We start from the raw sequence: 18,693 nt of genomic DNA, 5'->3' as shown, positions 1-18,693 counted from the left end.
CTTCCAATGTCACAGAAACTTTCAGGCCCACCTTCTCTTCCCACCAAGCCTCCATCATCTCGCCCCTCCCCACCAGCCCCATCTTGTCTACATTGCACCCCGAGGAAAGGGTCGCCACAGGGCGGGTTGCCACGCTGGCCTGGGCTTCAGGCCGTACCAGGGCCCCTTGTGCTTTCCAAACAAGGCCACGCTGTGAACAGGCAGGCTGGGCACAGATGCACAGGGCACCCGGAGCCCTGCCTCCCCTGTGCCAACTGCAGCTGGTCCCCAAGCATCAGCACCCCCCCCCAGTCCCCAGCCAGCTCCTCCCGCTGAACAGAACCCAGCCTAGCTGCCCTCCACAATGGCTCTGAGAAACAGCCTACTGGAGGTTCCTGGGCTCTAACACACATTCACAGAGCAACTGAGGATGTTCTGGAGCCACTGCCCCTCTCCTGGCTCCAGACTCAGGGTCTGGAAGGGGCACCACAGCCCAGGACCAACATCAGATGTGGCTCCACAGCATGCCTGGCAGGCACCCACTTCCCCCCAGACCTCCCTCCAGAGGCTATGCCCACTCCCCTAACATCAGCCCCCACCCTTCCAGTGAAGCTAGGGGACAGGGAAGTGCACTCCTGCATGGACCACCAGCTCCAGGTGACTCTGACCCTGCAGTCAACACCAGAGGGTCTATACACGATTCGAGGAAGTCCACTTACAGCAAAGTCCTGGGAGGGCCCTGGGGCACAAGAAGGAATCAAACCTGCCCACCTTGGCGACACAAACAGCAATGATGAACCCTGGGGTGCAAGGTCCAGTGGCCCCAAGGAGGAAGTGCCTGGAGGACCCAGATGCTTCCAGGAGGCCATGCTGGTGGAGCACTCAGGTGGGTGGAGGTGCTAGTGGCCCTGAAGGGTTTCAGTGCAGGAATAGAGGGCAGGGTGTGGCAGCTTGCACTGGTTCAGTGTAGAGGGGCCCTACACCCTCTCCCAGGGCCACCTCCACAAGGAGGGTAGGACACGCACTTCCCTGAAGCTCATATTCCCTGCGGTCCTCAGCCCCGCCCAGCACTGGCCCACCACATCGGGTAGTCCCTGATGAAGAGCAAGCTCCCCAGCTCAAGCTTCACCTGGCCTTTCCTAGGGCCCCCCAAGCCCAACAGCTCCCTGAGAACAGTGACCTCACACTTCCCTAAACCCTGACCCCCACCCCCAGTCACTCCCACACACCAGTCAAACCTACAACTGCCCAGCTGCCCTAACTCCTCCAGGAGGCTTACCCCACACCTCCAACAGACCTCAAACACCCCCACCCTGCCTCCACCCTGGGCCCCTAAGAAGCCAACCACCCTACCCAATGCAAGGGCAGACAGGGTATCAGATCGAATGACCACCCTACCTACAACCAGGGAGCCATGGGCAGCCCCTAGCACTGGCTCTCTTTAGCCCTGGCCTCACTCCCCAGCCCCTCTGTGCAAGGATCAGTGAGTGATGCCTCATCTAGAGCCAGGGACCAGGAGGGTGACTCTGAAAGGCCAGAGGAGGGAGCAATGTTCCAGTCACAGCTCTGGAGCCAGGCGGCAGACCTGTGCTGTCCTCACCGAGGCCACCGCACATACCAGGGCTGCAGCTCAGGAGCTGCCCTAACACTTCCTCAAGACCAGAGAGGGAACCTGACAGGGAACAGATCTGGATTTAACCCCCACACCCCACAGCAGCTATGTGGCCTTGGAAGACTTGCTTAACCTCTCTAAGCCTCGGGTCCCCCATCTGTAACAAAGTTATATGAGCATCCACCTCCAGGCTGCAAGGTTCACATCTGTGTAAAACAGAGCACTGCCTCATCTGTAGTAGGTCCCCAAGAAACAAGAAACAGCACCTCTCTAAAAGGTTCTCAGAGCAGCCAACAACCCGGGGAGAGCAGATGAACACAAGACGCGGCCTGGGGCTTCCAGGAGACAGAATCAGAAGTTCCTGTTCAAGCCTCCATTTACAGGTGAGAAAACTGAGACCTCAGGGTCAAGGGCTCACAGGAGCCACATAAGAAATGGATGTCTCAGTTATGGGCCTTGAAACACCTCCAGTCACTGGCTGGGGAACAGGTAGCCATGGGGCTCCCAGTCTGCTCTGGGGACCCTCAGAGAGCTTCTCTGCAGGGAGAGTGGACTGGGCCCTGGGCCCCTGCCCCCTCCCAGCTGTTCCCAGCCCCTGGGCAGTGGGCTGTCAGAGTTCTCCAAAGGAAGACTCTTCTGCCAGGGGCAGGTGGGGGGGTCCATTCCAGCTGCAGAAGTGTTGGTGGACACTTTCAGTGCTTTCTGAGGCCTCTGATGTGGACAAGGAGTGTGAAGATGCCAGGACCCTCCCAGCCCCGAGTCTGGGCCCCTTTCCTAGCACAGCTTGGACCCTGCCCCACCCCCATACCCTTGCGCATTCCTGTGGCCTCTTCCGACCTCCATCCCCACCTGTCACTCCCTGGGGCTGGTCTGCAGAAGCCACAGAGCCATGGCCCAGCTTGCTCTCCCTGCTTCTGTGGCCCTCCCCAGGAAGCGGAATCACCAGGGTCATCTCCCTTCCCTCTTCTACTGCCCTCTGACACAGCCACCAAACCGGCTTCTTCTAGATGTGGCAGAGCTGCAGGGGAAGGTTCAGGTACAACCCAGTCAGGGTGTTTAGAGCCCTTTGATCAGGATGTCCCACCCTGTATCTGCCACTGCCACCAGACTACCATCAGAATTAAGGCCTTTCTGTCACCAGCCCCTGACCTCCCACTGCACCCCAAGGAGGAATTGCTAAGGATGCCCTTAAGCCCCTAACAGTCTTTGCAGCCAGATAAGTCTAGGTCTGGTCCACTCCCAAAGCTGGATGACCCTGGGCAAAGTACCCAACTTCTCTGAGCCTCAACCACTTCATCTACAAAAGGGGAACAGTGACACAAGCCGCCATACAGGGCTGTCAGGAGGCATCCAAAAGCCACCTATACATGGCTGGAGCCTGCCACTCAGCCAGTGCCCAAATCCAGTCTGCTCTGCTCCTGTATTAAACCCTGCAGATACCACTCTCCATGTGAGAAGCTTCTACAGGGTTCTCACTTGCTTTGAAGTCCAAGGTTTTCCAGAGTCTGGCCACAGTCTATTGCCAACTCCCATGCCCACCCCTTCAGCCTTATCAAGGACCTAAAGCATATCCTTCTCATTCCCACAGTCCACACCCAGTACCAGTGCTCTCTCCTCCAAGAAGTCTTCCATGACCTCGCCCACCCTTGTAGATCCCCCTTCTCAAGCCCCCTACTCACAAATTCAGCTGCTGACATTTCCAACCTGGCAGGCACAGTTCATTTTCATGAGCTCCCTAAGGCCAAGGGCCACCCACACTCACCAGCTGCTTGTTGAAATTCTGGACACACTGTTCAAACTGTTCATCCTTGGTCTCATCTGCCTTCCCCAGTTTCTGGAGGACCTGCCAAAGCAGAGGGGACAGAAAGAGCATTAGAGAAGAGAAGGGAAGTGGCTGCACCAAGAGTCACCAACATCGCAGACCCTCCCCCACAGTCAGGGGCCGGGAGGCCCACAGCCAGTATCACCCAACCCAGGGCCCTGGAGCTGTCTGATGTCCTGCAGATGCTGGGACCCCCAGGACACCAGGTCTTGGGACCCCTCACCTCACCATCAGTCCAGAGGAGGAGTTTGGAGAAACCAGGAGGAGGGCTTCAAAGCCATAGGAGAGGGCAGGCGCCCCTCTAGCTGGTCTCACACTGCACCCCGAGGTGCTCCACCCCCACCCCACCCTGGTGGTTGAAAGTGGGCATGAGGGCCAGTAGGGGCGGCTGCACCCCCCCCAAGGCCTGTGCATGCCCTAGGTGAGAGGCAGGGAGGTGCTGGCCTCTGAGCAGGGGACCAGGAGGCCAGAAGGCTGGCTGGAGTCAGCAGACTGTCCCATTTCTAGAGCCCCACCCCAGCACGCACACAGGCACCCAAGGGCACACAGGGCATGGCCACTTCCTCTCTCCCAGAACTTCAGACCCTCCCACCCCTCAGTGAGTCATAGCTGCCCATCTCTGCCATATCAGGGAAAGGACACAGAGGGCACAGATGGGCAGGGGTAGGTAAAGGCAGAGACGGAGAACTCAAGACCAGGAGTGAGGGGAAGATCTAGAAGAGGGAGTTGGACCAGGAGCCTGGGAAGAAACCCTGACCAGACCCGCCAGCGCCTCCCAGGTCCCCCCTCAGCTCCCATACAATCCCCCCCATCCCTTCTCTGTGGTCAGGCAGAAAGTAAAGACATGGGAGGGGAAGGGCGGGCAGCAGGGAGAGCAGGGGAACAAGAGAGCAGGTGCAGAAAGGACACTGGCCCCAGAGGAAGTGGACTTTGTGGGGAGACGGAGGCAGGGACTCCCCTCCACAGCCTGGGCTGGCGTCCCCACAGGAAGCAGAAAGGACATGAGATGGCCATCAGGGACAACAGCCAAACCAACAAGAATGAGGTCCATTACCAGGGAATTTCAAGTTACTGAAGGTGACCATAGGTCACAGAGGAAGAAGAGGAAAAGTGAGGGCTGAGGGGATAGGCAGGGGTGGACCCTGAGAGCAGTCCGCCAACAACTCGGTGCTACAACACTCAGACGCTGTGCGTCAGGCAAGTGCAGCTGTACGTCAAGTACTGACACAGAGCTGACAAAAAAGCAAAACCAAACCACACACGCAAGAAAATGGGCATTTCCCCCAACCCACAGGCTCCCTACTCCCCTGGCAGCCGTGCCTGCAAGCTGCAGAGGAGCCTGGCCCACTGGACACGGAGTATGGGTAGGTGACCGACCCCATCCATCCTGCCCCAGCCACATTCCCCCACCCCACAACCAGGGGAAAGGACCATCAGCCGGGAAAGAACTTCTGGAAGTCAGCAGGGGCCACCAGGGCTAGAGCAGAAGTTCCTGCAGGTGGCAGGGTCACCTGCTCAGGCAGGAGCCCTGGGCAGGTAACTCTGTCCGCCCCCTTATTTTTCCTTCTCCCCAAGGAGGTGCACTCAGTCAGCAGCACTGCCAGCCCTTGCCCCACCATCAGCAACTCCTGAGGGCACCGAGGCCCCAGATGTGCACATAGACACGCATATGTGGCCCCAGTCATCAAACACAGCTGTGTGATTCATCCAGCAGCTGAAGCCACCAGGGAGGTCCTGAAGCCTCAAGAAAGCAGCCTCATGGAAATAGAGAACATTAAGGCTCAGGTCTGTACCTGGCCTGTAACAGGTACTGAAGTACTGAGGGTCTCTGAAAGGCTTCACACAGCCAGGGGCTGGGCCTGACATGAACCCACCCTCCCAGTCCACACTGATGGCCTCCCAAGATGCCAGACAGAAGTCACAGGCACAGACTCCATCCTTGATTGTATGGGCATGCATGTGCACACAGCAAACTCCTATTCATCCTTCAAAACCTTGCTCAGGCAACACCTCCTCTATGAAGCTGCCTCTGCCCCCTCCCTCCTCCACAGTACTCTGTACCACATAGGGCCCGGGACCAAGTCTCTTCACTGGCGGAGTGTCTGCCTTGGGCCTGCCCAAGCCTGAACAGCCTGAGGTCGAGGACAAGGTCCAGGCCTCTCTGTGACCCCAGCTCCCTAACAGCACTGGGCACAGGGCAGACATGCAACATATTCTCATCTGAGCTGTGAACTTTGAAGGCTGTCATGCCCTTGAACAAAACAGCCCATCTCTCAGCCTCCGACTCCCATTACTTAAAATGGGAGGGTTGGTTATGGAAAGTACACAGCCTGTGCTGAAAGCTCGCCATGAAAGGTGCTGTCAGGATTCATATAATCTGAGGTCTGATTGTGGGGGACCCGTGTTGCCTCCCAGTGGGCCCAGCCCTGCAAGGGCCATTGTAGCGGGGGCGGGGGGGTGACCTCGAGCTGACTGCTCAGCTCCAAAAGTGGCCACACCTCAGTGCCCAGGCAGCAAGGAGCCATTACTGAAGCCATGGCACTGAGGCTCAGGGCAGCCCGTGAGGACCTACTCTACTCACCCCACGATACAGACCAGGGAAGGACCCCTGTCCCCAGGGAGCTCTGGGTGTGGCCACAGTGAAAAGGCAAGCTAGGTGCCTGACCAGGCACATGGATAGGAACAAAATTCAGTGCAGTAAACCCCACAGCATCAAGGCTACCAACTTCCATCTCCCACCCTCCACACCTGGGCTTCAGCTGCGCCCCCATCCCCACCACTGCCCAGACCACACCCCATCCCACCTGCCACCTGAGAGCTTCTCGGCCTTGTGCCATCTGTCCCCAGGCCCACGGATGCCTTAAGGCTGCTCTATCCAGACTCCGCCAGAGCCCTCACCTGGGACACATGCTCAGAGCTCCCCCCGCTCACCGAGAGGGAAGCCTGGCCTTGGGCCTTGGGGACCCAGACTCTCTATCCATCCAACACATGGTTAGCAGGGCACCCAGTGTGGAGCTCAGACAGCTGCAGGGAGTAGCCAGGGACCCAGCGTATCAAGAGGGGCCTGGCCCTCAGGGGCTTAGGGGATGCAGGCCACTAACTGGCTTTGGAAGAATGAACAGCAGCAATGGCAGGTAGCATTCCCTCCCTGTCCAGGGAGCCCCAGACATGCCATGTCACACTTATCCACACTTGTTGTAAACACAGGGGAGCCTTTCAGATGATGTGACAGAGGACAGGCCACAGCCCACCACAACAAATTCGCAGTTCAGAGCCCAAGCCCAGCCTTATCAGTGCCACTGTGTCTGCTCTCACCACATCCTCAGCTTGGCCAGATAGGAAAGAGGCTGAAGTGTCTGGGAGGACCAATCCGGTGGGGGGTGGTGCAGAACGAACCTCCTGACAACATCCCCAGGTCAGCCTCTGGGGCTGGGCTGTGACCCCTCCCTGGGCAGGGCAGGAGGTTCCCCAGGACACAGCCCAGTGCCTCACATCGCCGGGCCTTAGCGACAGCTTCCTGTGCCGGGGGGCTGTGGGGGAGGGGGCCTTCCCCAGCCTCTCACAACCCAGAGCCTCCAGAAGCCGGCACCAGCCCCCACCCACCACCTGGCCATCTTGCCAAGCCCTCTCCTCTCCGCCTGGCCGGCCATCAGCCTGGGGGACAGTCCAGCCCACGGTGCACACATGCCTCCGCACAGCCCCGCTGTAGGCTCGGCCACCAAACCCAGAGCAGAGCACACGGTCCCCTCCTCCAAGGTTAAGTGTCTTCACCTCCACGCGACAGATGGCAGGTAAATCAGGACACAGCACAGGGCTGCTCCCAAGCTCCAAAGTGAAGGAGGGATACCCAGCAGACCTGCTCCCCCAAAACCCCCAGCCTGGCCAAACACAGGCCCTCATCTCGGCCCTCTGCCCAGAGAGTGGCTGGGCCCCTGCTTTGTAGGGACACCCGCCCATCAGAACAGCCTGGCCCCAGGCAGGAATAAACACTTCAAGAAGCCAAGGCTCAGGGGAACCTGGTCCCCCAGCCCCCAGCCCTGAGCCAGGCAGAAGGTCTCCTAACCACCAGCAGAGACAGAGACCACCCCCACCCCAGAGTGCCGCAGCCCCCAGAGCCCACACTCACACACTGGGGCCTTGTCCAGCCCCTGGCACCCACCACCCAGCTGCTGAGACCCCCGCAGGCCTGCACCTTTCTCATCATCCCTTCTGTCGTCTCCAGGGCCACAGCCTCAGTCAGGTTGGTCAGAGAACTAACTTCGACTGGTGCTGGGCGTTACCATCGCACTTCCTCCTTCAGCAGGGCCTGCGGTCAGGGGACCACAGCAACAGGATGCATGTCCTCGCAGCCTCAAAGAGGCTCCTGGCAGGCGGGCACAAGATACAAGGGCAGTGGAGGCCAGGCTTTCCCACAGGTCTCTCAGCACCCACAGCCAAGACCTGTCCTAATGGAGGCACCCCAAGAGGCAGAAGTAAAGAGGGAGACACCAGAATTGGGCCAAAGACCACCTGGTGGCTGGAGCTGCCCTTCCCCAGGCAGACATGCCAGGGTAGGATATCCTGCCCAAACCCAGGGCCTCGGGGTTTCTGGCTCACCCCCCAACCCCCTGGGGTGTCCCCATCTCTGCCACCTGCTTCATCCTCCCTCCCCCACACAGCCGGTCATGGCGGTCATGGTCCTCCAGCCCTTGGCCCCCTGTGATGGATGTCACAGGGGCCTGAGCCCATCCCCACACTCCTCCTGACCCCCTGGGAACCTGGGAGCCCCTTGGGCAGGGCTTCCACAGGGCAGGGGGTGGGGAGGCAAGCCCCAGCCCGTGGACTCTTTGCATGCGCCCCTTCCCCTCTTCTGCTTGGAAATCACTCTACAGAGCAAGTTGAGAGAACAGTCCTGCTGACTGCCACCTGCCCTTCCCCAGCTCACCAACTGTGACCCCAAGGCAACCTTTCTTTCTATTTAAACAGTTTGGTTGGTCTGTTTGTGTGTCAGCCCAACAACTGGAAAGCAGGCTGCAGACATCATGACCCTTCACCCCAGCCCCTCACCCCAACTACTTCCACACACCTCCTAAGAGCAAGAATGTTCTCCTAAATCTCTGATAGCTTATGCTTTCCTTACTACTATGACCCGGTGTCCATCCACACTCAAGTGTCCTTCCTTGTCCTCCAAGTCTTCCTTGGTTTGGTTTGGTTTTTGCTTTCTATGGCTGCTCCTGCAGTATATAGAAGTTCCCAGGCTAGGGGTTGAATCGGAGCTGCAGCTGCCAGCCTACACCACAGCCACAGCATGCCAGATCCCCGACACGTTGAGCAAGGCCAGGGGTTGAACCTGAGTCCTCATGGGTAGCAGTCAGATTCATTACCGCTAAGCTACATCGGGAACTCCCTGGGTTGTTTGATTTTGATCTGGGATCCGAACATGGTCCACACATTGCCTTGATTGCTGTGTCTCCTGTGCCCTTTAATCCAGAATATTCCCACACACATCTATCACTGCACTTATTTCTCTCCCAATGCTGATATTTTTTCCCTTGAGAGTGCCCTGAACTCTAGTCTGCTCCTTGTCTCGTCACTGAGCACAGGTTAAACGCAGCTTTGGCAAGCGCACTGCAAGGTGGTGTGACCTTGGCCCTTCAACAGCATCTGCTGGGGTGGCCCCTGCTCCACGTGACGAGCCTGACCACTTGTTTGGGGTCATTTGCCAGACCTCCGCTGTAAAGGTGACTTTTCTGCCAATAACTAACACATCATGAGGGGTGATGCCTTGTCACTGTGTAACGTCCACAGCCAATAACGTTCCACCCCGACGCCTTTACACCCACATAACACTTTACTACTCAGAGTGGGGTCCAGGGACCAGCAGCTCCGAGCCACCTAGGATGCTGGTAGAAACACAAAATTTTAGGAGTTCCCATTGTGGCTCAGTGGTAATGAACCTGACTAGTACCCATGAGGTTGTGGATTCAATCCCTTGCCTCGATCAGTGGGTTAAGGATCCAATGTTGCCACAAGCTGCGGTGCAGGTCACAGATGTGGCTTGGATCCTGCATTCCTATGGCTGTAGCACAGGCCAGCAGCTGCAGCTCCAATTTGACCCCTATCCTGGGAACTTCCATATGTCACAGGTGTGGCTCCTAAAAAATAAATAAATGAATAAAAATAAAAAAGAAAGAAACACAGAATTTCAGTCTTCACCCGATACCTGCTGGGTTTGACTCCATTTTAACATGCCCCCTGGTGGTCCACATGCCGCACACGCCGCACATTGATGCCTGAGGAGCTCGGCCCTCCATCTTTGCCTGAAGCACCCGCTGTCTAGGGCCTTGTCACCTCCTCTCCATGACCTGGCCTTTTGGACAGGAGCCCTGCCCTGGTCGTGCCTTGCAGACTCTGGCCCCATCTTGCATTCGGTTACATCCATTACCATCATCGATGCTCAAACTGTCCTGACATCAGCCAGTGGGGGCCCCTGAGCACTCCCTTGCTTCCTGACACTGTGAGGAAGGCGCCAGGCCCAGCACACCCTGCCCCAGGCCCTGGTGCTGGAGGGGACCACGCTGGGGGTGGGGCCTGGGCCCCTGTGGCCAGCGGTGGGGAGAAGCAGAGCCAGGCCAAGAGAAGGCCCAGAGCAAAGGCGAGAGGCCCCTCAGCCCTCCTGCCATGCCAGGCTGGCCACCGCTCAGGCTCAGCCTGAAGAAAGAGAAATGTTAAAACACCAGCCTTGGGTAGGAGCACTACAAGCCCAGGAGCCCAGAAACCAACCCCCCAATGCAGGGTCCCCACCGCATGTGCACGTGCTGGGCTTGCCTGTGTGTCTGCACGCACACACACACACAGCTACACTCCCCGACAGGTCCTGCCCACAATTCTCAGTCACCTCCTGGCTCAGAAGGAGGAGGCAAGGATCCACAGGGAGGACCCAGAGCCAGACAAGAAGCAGCACGAAGGCAAGAAATGGGAGAAGAACCCAGAATGCAGAAGGGTGGGGAGAGGAAACTAGAAAAGGGCAAGCAAGTCTCCCAGGGGGCAGGCAGACCTCAGAGAGGAGAGAGGGCCTCTCCTCAGTACCCCAACCCACAGGGATGCCCCCAAGAGACAGCACCCCGCACGCTGCACCTAGTCCTTGCTCGCAACCCCGTTTCCCCAGGTGGCTTGAGAGTGGTGACAGGAGAGGCTGCACCCACGTCCCTCTCTGGGGAAGTGCCATAGGACCCCACACTCCAGACAGGACCCCTCACCACCCATCACCTCAGCCACACCGGCCCATCTGGCCGGGCTCCCCGCACCCCCAGCAGTCGGCATGCACCCACCCTCCTTCAAAGAGCCTCACAGATCACAATTCAAGGCATGACCCCAGGAGGGGCCCACCACACTGGACACCCCTTACAGGTGGGCTCATATCTGCAGGACCCCAAGGTGTGACACTCGTCTCATTTTATAGATCCAGGAGCAGGCTCAGGTCCCTCAGCTCACGAGCTGCAGTGCCAGGACCCCAAACCCAATGGACTTCAAAGCCCAAATCCAACTTGTGGTTCTGAAACGGAGCTGCGTAGATGCCTGGGGGTAACAGGCAACATGTCTGTTCCCTGCAACAGCTTCCTGCTCCACCTTGCTGCCTTCCGAAGATGTCACTGGTAAAAAAGCCACTTTTATCCGCACAGGAAACTACTCAATACTCTGTACAACCTATAAGGGAAAGGAATCTGAAAAGAATAGATTTATATATATGGATACCTGAATAACTCTGCTGTAAACCTGACACTAACACAACATTGTAAATCAGCTATGCTTCAATTTTTTAAAAATAAAAAAAAACACTTTTGTGACATAAGGAATGTACAGATTGACATGATTTTTCCAATGAAATACAAAACAAAAAACCATTTCCAGGCCCATCGCCCCTTTCTGCCCTGTAGCTCCAGGGCCTCACCCCCTTGGTGATGTATTTTATTCACATGTCCTCATGTTCTGGAAGCTGCTGCCCGCCCCCCACCCGCCTCCGGGCTGTCCACAGAGACTCATTATTTCCTGAGGGCCCTGGCCAGACGGCTGCCTGACCGAAGAAACCAACTGGCCTTTCTCAGAAGACTCTGGCTCTAAAATTACCTCCTTCCTCTTTTTTAGAGATTTTCCCTTTCTTTTTGAGATACTGGCGAGAGTGAGAAGTGATGTTTGGTTTTCTTTTTTATATCCTTAACTTGTACCTAAAAACTTGGCATCCACATGTGTCAGCCCCACAGCAGCGCCTTGACATAACGACTGGCTGGTGAAAGTACCCAGCCCTCCCTGCCAACCCCTTTCCTGGCCACTGGGAAGGGTCAGGGCTGCAGATCTCCCCTCCTGCACACCCACCCCCACTGCCAGGTGGAGGGAAGGGCTCTGACCCCAGGTAAGGAGTTTCCAGATAATTCCAGCCAGAAAGCCCTCCCCCTCCCTTCTCTTCTCCCCCCTTCCCCCTCCCCCAGGAAGCCTGAAATTCCAGTCGGTTCAGCAGATAAGCCAGTGGCCAGCAGCCAGAGCAGGCCACCCAGACCAGGAGGAAACTAGGGTGGGCTGGGTGGGTCGGGGAGGCTGGACAGCCCAGAATAGAGCACAGGGGCCAGAGTCAGGATGGGGAAGGGGTTGGGGGGCTGGGGGGGGCGGTTGCTGGGGAAGTAGCCACAGAGCAGAGGCGGTCAACCCAAAAGTGTCCCAAAGCTTTACAAGTGCTCTATCTACCCCGTGGGGGAGGGGGGGCACACAGGTTAGGAAACCAAGGCTCAGCACCCAGCTTTCAGGGCTCAGTACGCAAGAAGCATCTGAACCCAAGTTCTCTGAAGGAGCCCCTTCCACGCGGGCAGTGTGGGGGGCCAGATGAGGTGCCCTGGAGGCTCAAGGGGGTGCAGAAGGGGGCCCAGGGTTGTTCAAGACCTGCTCCCCTCCCCTGAGGGACCACCCTCCAGACTGAGCCCACTCCTAGACATCCACAGAACCAGAACCAGAAGCAGGCCTCCCTGTGGGTGGGAGGGCTTCTGGAAGGGCCAGGACCACCCGACAGAAGCTGGCCACCCTCTTCCACAATCAAGCCCCACCCACTCCCAGCCCCTCTAGCCCTCACCCCGTCCAGCCCACACTCCAATGGAAGAAAGAGATTTCTCACCACTTCTCAGGGTGGGCTTGCTCCTTCCTCCGGGGCCCCACAGCCCAGAGGCATCTTCCCTCCACAGTGCACAGTCCCAAGCCCTGAACTCTGGGACGTGGCCCCTGCAGCTAAGACCTGGGCTTGGCTGGCTTAGACGCCCTCCCTCCCCGAGCCAGCCTGGCTCTACCCTACAGAAAGCAGAACAAGGACCCTGCCCCGATGGGCCAGTAGTCCAAGGGGGAGGCCATGGAAGTCTCTGAGCAAAAACACAGCAGGGCACCAAGAGGGTGGGGCTCAGGGAACTGACTGAGACCTGAGGAAGGTCTCAGCAAGTGCAAAGGCCCTGGGGTGGAAGAGCAAGGCCAGAGTTAAAAGAAGCCAGAGGGAGGGTGCAGGAGGAAAATGCTCTGAGTCACAGGCATTGAGCCCTCCTTCCCTGGGTTCATCAATCAAAACCTCTAGAACCTCTCCCAGGAAATGTTATCATCATCCCCACTGTGCAGATGTGGAAACCAAAGCACTCCCCCAAAAACTCTGGGGGCACACTGCCAGCTGCAGGGTGGCTAGGATCCAGCTCCAGGCCTGGCTCCAGAGGCTACGTGCTCTAACCTTGGCACAGACCACCTGGGCAGCCTCTCTCAGAGGCTCTGGCTTTGAAGCCCTGGCAGAGTAGGAAGCTCTGGAGAGTGGTAACTGGACCGACTGTGTAAACCCCCAGGCTGCTGTGGGGGACAGACCATAGAGCAGGTTGGGGCAGGTAAGGCTCTGCAGTGACCTAGGTGAGAGGCAATGATGGTTGAGGACAAGGACGGGAGATATGACAAGTGGTGCAGAATGGGTGACAGGGGAGAAGCGAGTGGGACTCCAGGTTTGAGCTGCAGGAGGGAAGGAGGCTGCAGACTGGAGATGCACACTGGGGGGCCACGGAGAGCTGGGAGCACCCAGAGAGGTCGGGAAGGAAGGTGGGGACATGAGAGCAGAGACCTGGTACTGCTCCCACTCCCCACCCACCTGCCCCTCAGTGGCTCCCAGGGCAGGGTGGTAGCCTGCTAGGGTCTGCGCTGTGCACTGTGCAGCTACGAAAAGTAGGGAAGAGGGGGAGGGCACGTCCAGCGCCTTTAAATGGGGAGGCCTTGGGGCAAGAGGCCCAGGCTGCGCAACTCTGGGCAGAAACTTCACCTTTCTGAGCCCTAAGCCAAGTAAACAGAACCAAGGCGTCTCCCTCCAGGGGCCATGAGGATGGAGGTGGGGGGTGTGAGGATAGGAGGGTCCTGCACAGAGGATGGGGTCCCTCCTTCCCCTTTACTCCTGCGTTAACCTGGGATTCCTCCCACCCAAGCCAGGAAGCCTCTTCCCCACCCCACACCCACCCAGCCCCGCATGCCTCTCCTGTGCCTGGTGCCCGCCACCCTTGCACCTGCTCCCCATGACTCACTCGGGCTTAACAGGGCACTGGGCAGCAAACAGCGGCTGCCCGCCTCCCACCCCCACCCACCTGCCCTTGGCAGCCTCCTCCCTCTGGCTGTGCACAGACCCTGACAGCCCACCACCTTCACCCTGCCCTTCAACAAAGGAATCATACAATAAAGATCCCTGCAGCCCAAACAGCAGCTGAAAGCACTGGCCTCTGGAGACCAGCCACGATGAGCAGCCCCACCGCCTGGCCCAGAGGCAGCCCCCTACAGACAGGTCAGGGAGGTCTTCCTGGCAGGGTGCCCCAAACGTGAGTGGCCCCAGGCCACCCGCTGGCTGTAGTATTGGTGTTCGGCGGGGCCTGCGGAGGACAGGACAGCCCCACCCAGGCCACCTGCTCCAAGATGTCAGCACCATCACCCCCAGAGCCACCGCCCATCCACCTGTCCCCTCCATGCAAGTGTGGGTGCTATTCTCAGCCCAGGCTCCAGGACTTCGGCATCAACAGAGGGGAGGGACCTGCCCTCCAGCCTGGCCACCTCCCACCAGCGCTTCCTCAGCTGCTCCCTGGGCTCAGGGGGGAACAGCCTGTGTGGAGGAGCCACAGAGCAGGCACCTGGCCCACAGCTCAGCAGAGTACAGAGCGGGGGCAAGGAAGTGAAGGGCCCACCCCCATCCCCACCTGGGGCCAAGCAAAGGTCTGAACCCCCAGAGAACACAGACACCCTCCAGTCTTCATCAGGAAACCAGACCAAGCAGCCCCTTCACACACTTCCTCTGGGCAGCCTTCCCTGACCCAACAAGGGCTCTCTGGTCCCTCTGGATGCCTTCTGTCCTATGTCTGTTCAACCTAAATGTGCAACCAGGCTATTCCTCTGTTTTATACTTGAATCCTGTGTATCGACATCTGTGAACATGGACTATTCAACAGCACCTAAAGGGCACAAGACATAGCGGTTTTTTCCCAACACGTTGTTGCTATTATTGTGGCTCTTGTGGTTATTTGTGTTATTCAAAAGAGCTGATGCCCGGAGTCAGCTTGAAATAGCTCCACCCAGGGCAACCTGGCGAGGTTCATGTGGCACAGGGCACAGCAGTGGGGAGGCCACCCCAGCCTCACAGTCACTATCAGGCCCTCCCGCCCAGGCCTTCCCGACTTAAGCCCCAGACTGACTCCAAGCTCCTGGTACCAGTGAGGACACCCCACTTTGCAGGTGCAGAATTGAATGGTGAGGACTCACTGGCTCAGGACCCAGAGCAGAATGGGCAGCAGGTCCTGTTCCCAGTCCAGGGTTAGTTCCAGAGATTTCCACCAGAGCAGAGGTGGGTAGGCTGGGAGGGGGCTGAGGAAGAGGAATCACAGGTAGAGCAGAGGAGGGGGGGGAATCGGGGTGGGGTGCTGAGAACAATCAGGGAGTTAGATGGCGCCCCCACCCCTGCAGATGCAGTGACAGTGATGTTCAGGGGACAGAGAGGCTCTTCCAGGCTCCCTCCTGCTAATCCTGATATCTAGGCCTGTGCTGGGGAACATGGGAGGGCAGGGAGGGGCCTGATGGAAGGCCATGTCCTCCCACCCCAGCAGATGTAGGACATCAGCAGAGGGTGGACAGGACCGGGGCCCCAAACTCCCAGCCGGGAGACCACAGGGGTGATGCAAGAGCCACAGTGCAGAGGCCTGGGCAGGTCACCACCCAACGTCCCTTCTCTACAATCAAAGACAGGGTGGGGGGCAGTGAGGGAGGAGGTCCAGGTGAACACCAGCCCTGGAGTATGTCTCGCTGTCTGAGGAGGTTCCCAGGGTCTGGCATAGCCTGCCTGAGAAAAGCCAAGGAGGCAGTGTAGAAGGGGAGGGGATGGGGACGGGAGGGGGAGGGGTGCCAGAGCTCCCCCCACACACACACACACCTCCCACAGAAGAGGGCACTTGCCCGCAAGAATCACAACAAACAGCTCACCCCTTACGCTGTGTGTGTGTGGGGGGGGTGCCTCGTGCTGCCTCCCCCATGCACCCCCCCATCCCTCCAGGGCGTCTTTCCCAGAGTTCAACAGCCAGGGGAAGCTGAGAGCCAGACGGGGTCACCGATTTCTCTTTTTTTAAAAGATAAAATCACAGGGACTTGCCAAAGGAGAAAAGCAGGAAAAGGCAGCACAAGGCATGGCCTGGGGTGGGCGCCCAGCCCCAGATTCCCAGGAGGCCGGCCCCTGGCCAGCCCCATGCCACAGACCTGGACACTTCTGGAGCATCTAAAAGGTGGCAGGGGGAGTTCTCTGGTGGCCTAGCCATTAAAGGATCCAGTGTTGTCACTGCTGTGGCCAATCCTGGGCCCTGGAACTTCTGCATGATGCAGGCATGGCCAATAAATAAATAAATAAATAAAAACATGAATAAATAAAAACAGCTGGCAGGGATTCCTGCTGTTACAGGGAGAGGGGTCAGGCTGGGAGGTCTGGAAGTGGTGGGAAGTGGCCCATGGTGTCCCCCGACCCCCGCCAGGCCCCCTCCCTCCCCCAGAGCTGGGAAGTGAACAAGGGGCCCCCTCGCCGCAATGGATGAGAGGCTTCTCATAGCCCTTCTGTCCCTCCTGCTGGGGAGCCTCACTCCCAGCTCACGTGGCGGCAGTGCCTGCTCTGTGCAGGTGCCAGGATCACAGCCACACAGGGGGGACCAGCCTCCGCCCAAGCCTGGGGTTGAGCAGGAAGGATGGTCACCCCATTTCATGGAGGAGCGAATGGAATGGGATCTAGTACCAGCCTGGGTCCCAGATGGAGGGGGTGAGCCAGACAGCACTGGCCAGCCTCCCACTGTGCTGTTCACTTGCAGGCCATGGGAGCATCCTCCCGATCTCTCACAGCTCGCTGTGCACTGCGGGTCAGGGTGACCCAAGTACAGTGACTCAAAGTCAAGACACAGGCCCCAGGTTCTGTCCTACTGCTGACTGGTGGTTTTCCCTCAGTGCTGACTCAGCACTCAGCCTGCAGCCCTGCACCCCCGCCTCAGAGCAGCTTTCCCCACACAGCACCATGATGTTCCCACCTATCCCCCAGATCCAGGGCAGCACCACCCCTTATGTCCACAGGAAGGGCCCAGGACCCCCCTCAGTCAAGACCCCTCCAGGCCTATAGTCCACCCAACCCAGAGGCCTGAGTGGATCAACGTGGGGAAGGTGGTGACAGTCCAGCTCAGCCAGGCCCACTTTCAGAAGAGACTGCACTCCTAAGACCCTGGAGAGGATACACACAGACACACACAGACATACACACACACACAGACACACACACACACACACACACACACACACACACACACACACACACACACATGCTCCCAGCTTAGTTTATATTTCAGGAAAACAACACTTTCACCCCGTCCCAGGTTCAGCAAATATGCCCAATTAATTGTGGATTCTTAGATCAAGACTCAGCTTGTATTCCTGGCCATCACTTCCTCCTCAAGTCTCCCCTTCCCTGCCCTGGGATCCCAACCCTCCCAATGCTGTTTTCACGTGGGGTGGGAGCTAAGGTGTCCATGCCCAAGTCTTTCTCTACCTGAGGCTCCCTGTGGAGTGCGGGGTCAGGCCAGCCCCCCTCACATTCAAACCCACCCTCTGGGGTCTTATAACTCCTGCAGGAAGACAGGTTCCCCCATCTCCCAGGTGGCTTGTGGGAGATCCTAAGGCCTTGTGGAAAGCCCAATGTGGCTCTGTAGAGTCACCTTCTCCTCTAGAGTGGCAGACTCCCCACCCATACACACACACACACACACGCACGCACGCACGCACGAGCGCACACACACATACACACCCCTCCCCAAGGGTTTGCCCCATACCAGCAGCCCCCACACACCCACACACCATTTTCATTTGAAGACACTAAGCTTTCACACTTGCACTACAATTGTTTCTTCTAAGCATCCCCCAACCAGATTCAGGGATGGGGGTGGCAGCTGGGGAGAGCCAATGAAGGGAGGAGGAAACCCCAGTTTCCAGTGAGCTCCAGTGTTCTCACTGCCAAGTGGAACCACAATCCAGCCCTCCCCACCTTGGGTCACTGAGATAACAAATGAGAAATGGCAGGTGGGAGGGTTCTCAGTAAATCACAAAATGCATGGCAATGCTTACACTGTCCTGTCTCCAGAATTATCCAGAGCCAGCAGGACTCAGCAGAACTCAGTTCTCAGGAGTTCCACTGAGAGGGGAACCTCATGCCTCCTGTTCCCAGGGTGGCCGAGGCAGGGTTAAACCCAGGCTTCTCCGGCCAAGGCTCTTTCTGCTACACAGCTCCTTGAATGAATGAATGAATGAATGATGGGCGACCCCTCACCTCTGTCCCCAGGTCCCCCTCCTCATTAAGTCCCTCAATCCAGCCCACCAGGACCCATTTGCCCTTCCCCACTCCATTCAATCAAGCCCTGGCTCAGGGGGACTCTGGCTTCCCTCCTGGGGGAGGCAGCACCACCCCTCCCAGTTTAGCATTTCCAACCTCTACAGGAAAAAAAAAGGAAACAAAAAGGCACTGAAGTTCAATTTCAAGAATCCTGTCATCACCAAAGATAAAGAGCTCAAAACAAAAAAGCCAGACTTGTCTCTACCTGTGGGTTCCTGGGGGTCCCCCAGATCCTTTCTGGAAGAGAACTTGTGTGTCTGCCCCCACCGGGCACCGACCACCTCATGTCCCCCACCCACCCACCAGGGACCAGGCACTGACCACTCTCACTTGCTCCTGGATCCTCTCCATGAGCCCACAGAT

General features: G+C 58.0%; 1 protein-coding gene across 35 annotated transcripts in view; it reads right to left on the bottom strand.

Moving 5' to 3' along the window:
* BIN1 (bridging integrator 1) overlaps positions 1-18,693 on the bottom strand; it is a 50,997-nt gene that overhangs the window by 22,636 nt on the left and 9,668 nt on the right. For 26 of the 35 annotated variants that reach the window (XM_021074466.1, XM_021074484.1, XM_021074457.1 and 23 more), the window contains 1 exon segment: positions 3,354-3,434. In XM_021074466.1, the coding sequence (XP_020930125.1) occupies positions 3,354-3,434 (81 nt within the window). 35 annotated transcript variants of the gene reach the window in all.

Source organism: Sus scrofa, chromosome 15 (genome assembly GCF_000003025.6).
Source record: "Sus scrofa isolate TJ Tabasco breed Duroc chromosome 15, Sscrofa11.1, whole genome shotgun sequence".
NCBI classification, from domain to species: Eukaryota; Metazoa; Chordata; class Mammalia; order Artiodactyla; family Suidae; genus Sus; species Sus scrofa.
The sequence above is the reverse complement of the archived record's forward strand: the minus strand, read 5'-3'. Positions and strand labels throughout refer to the sequence as shown.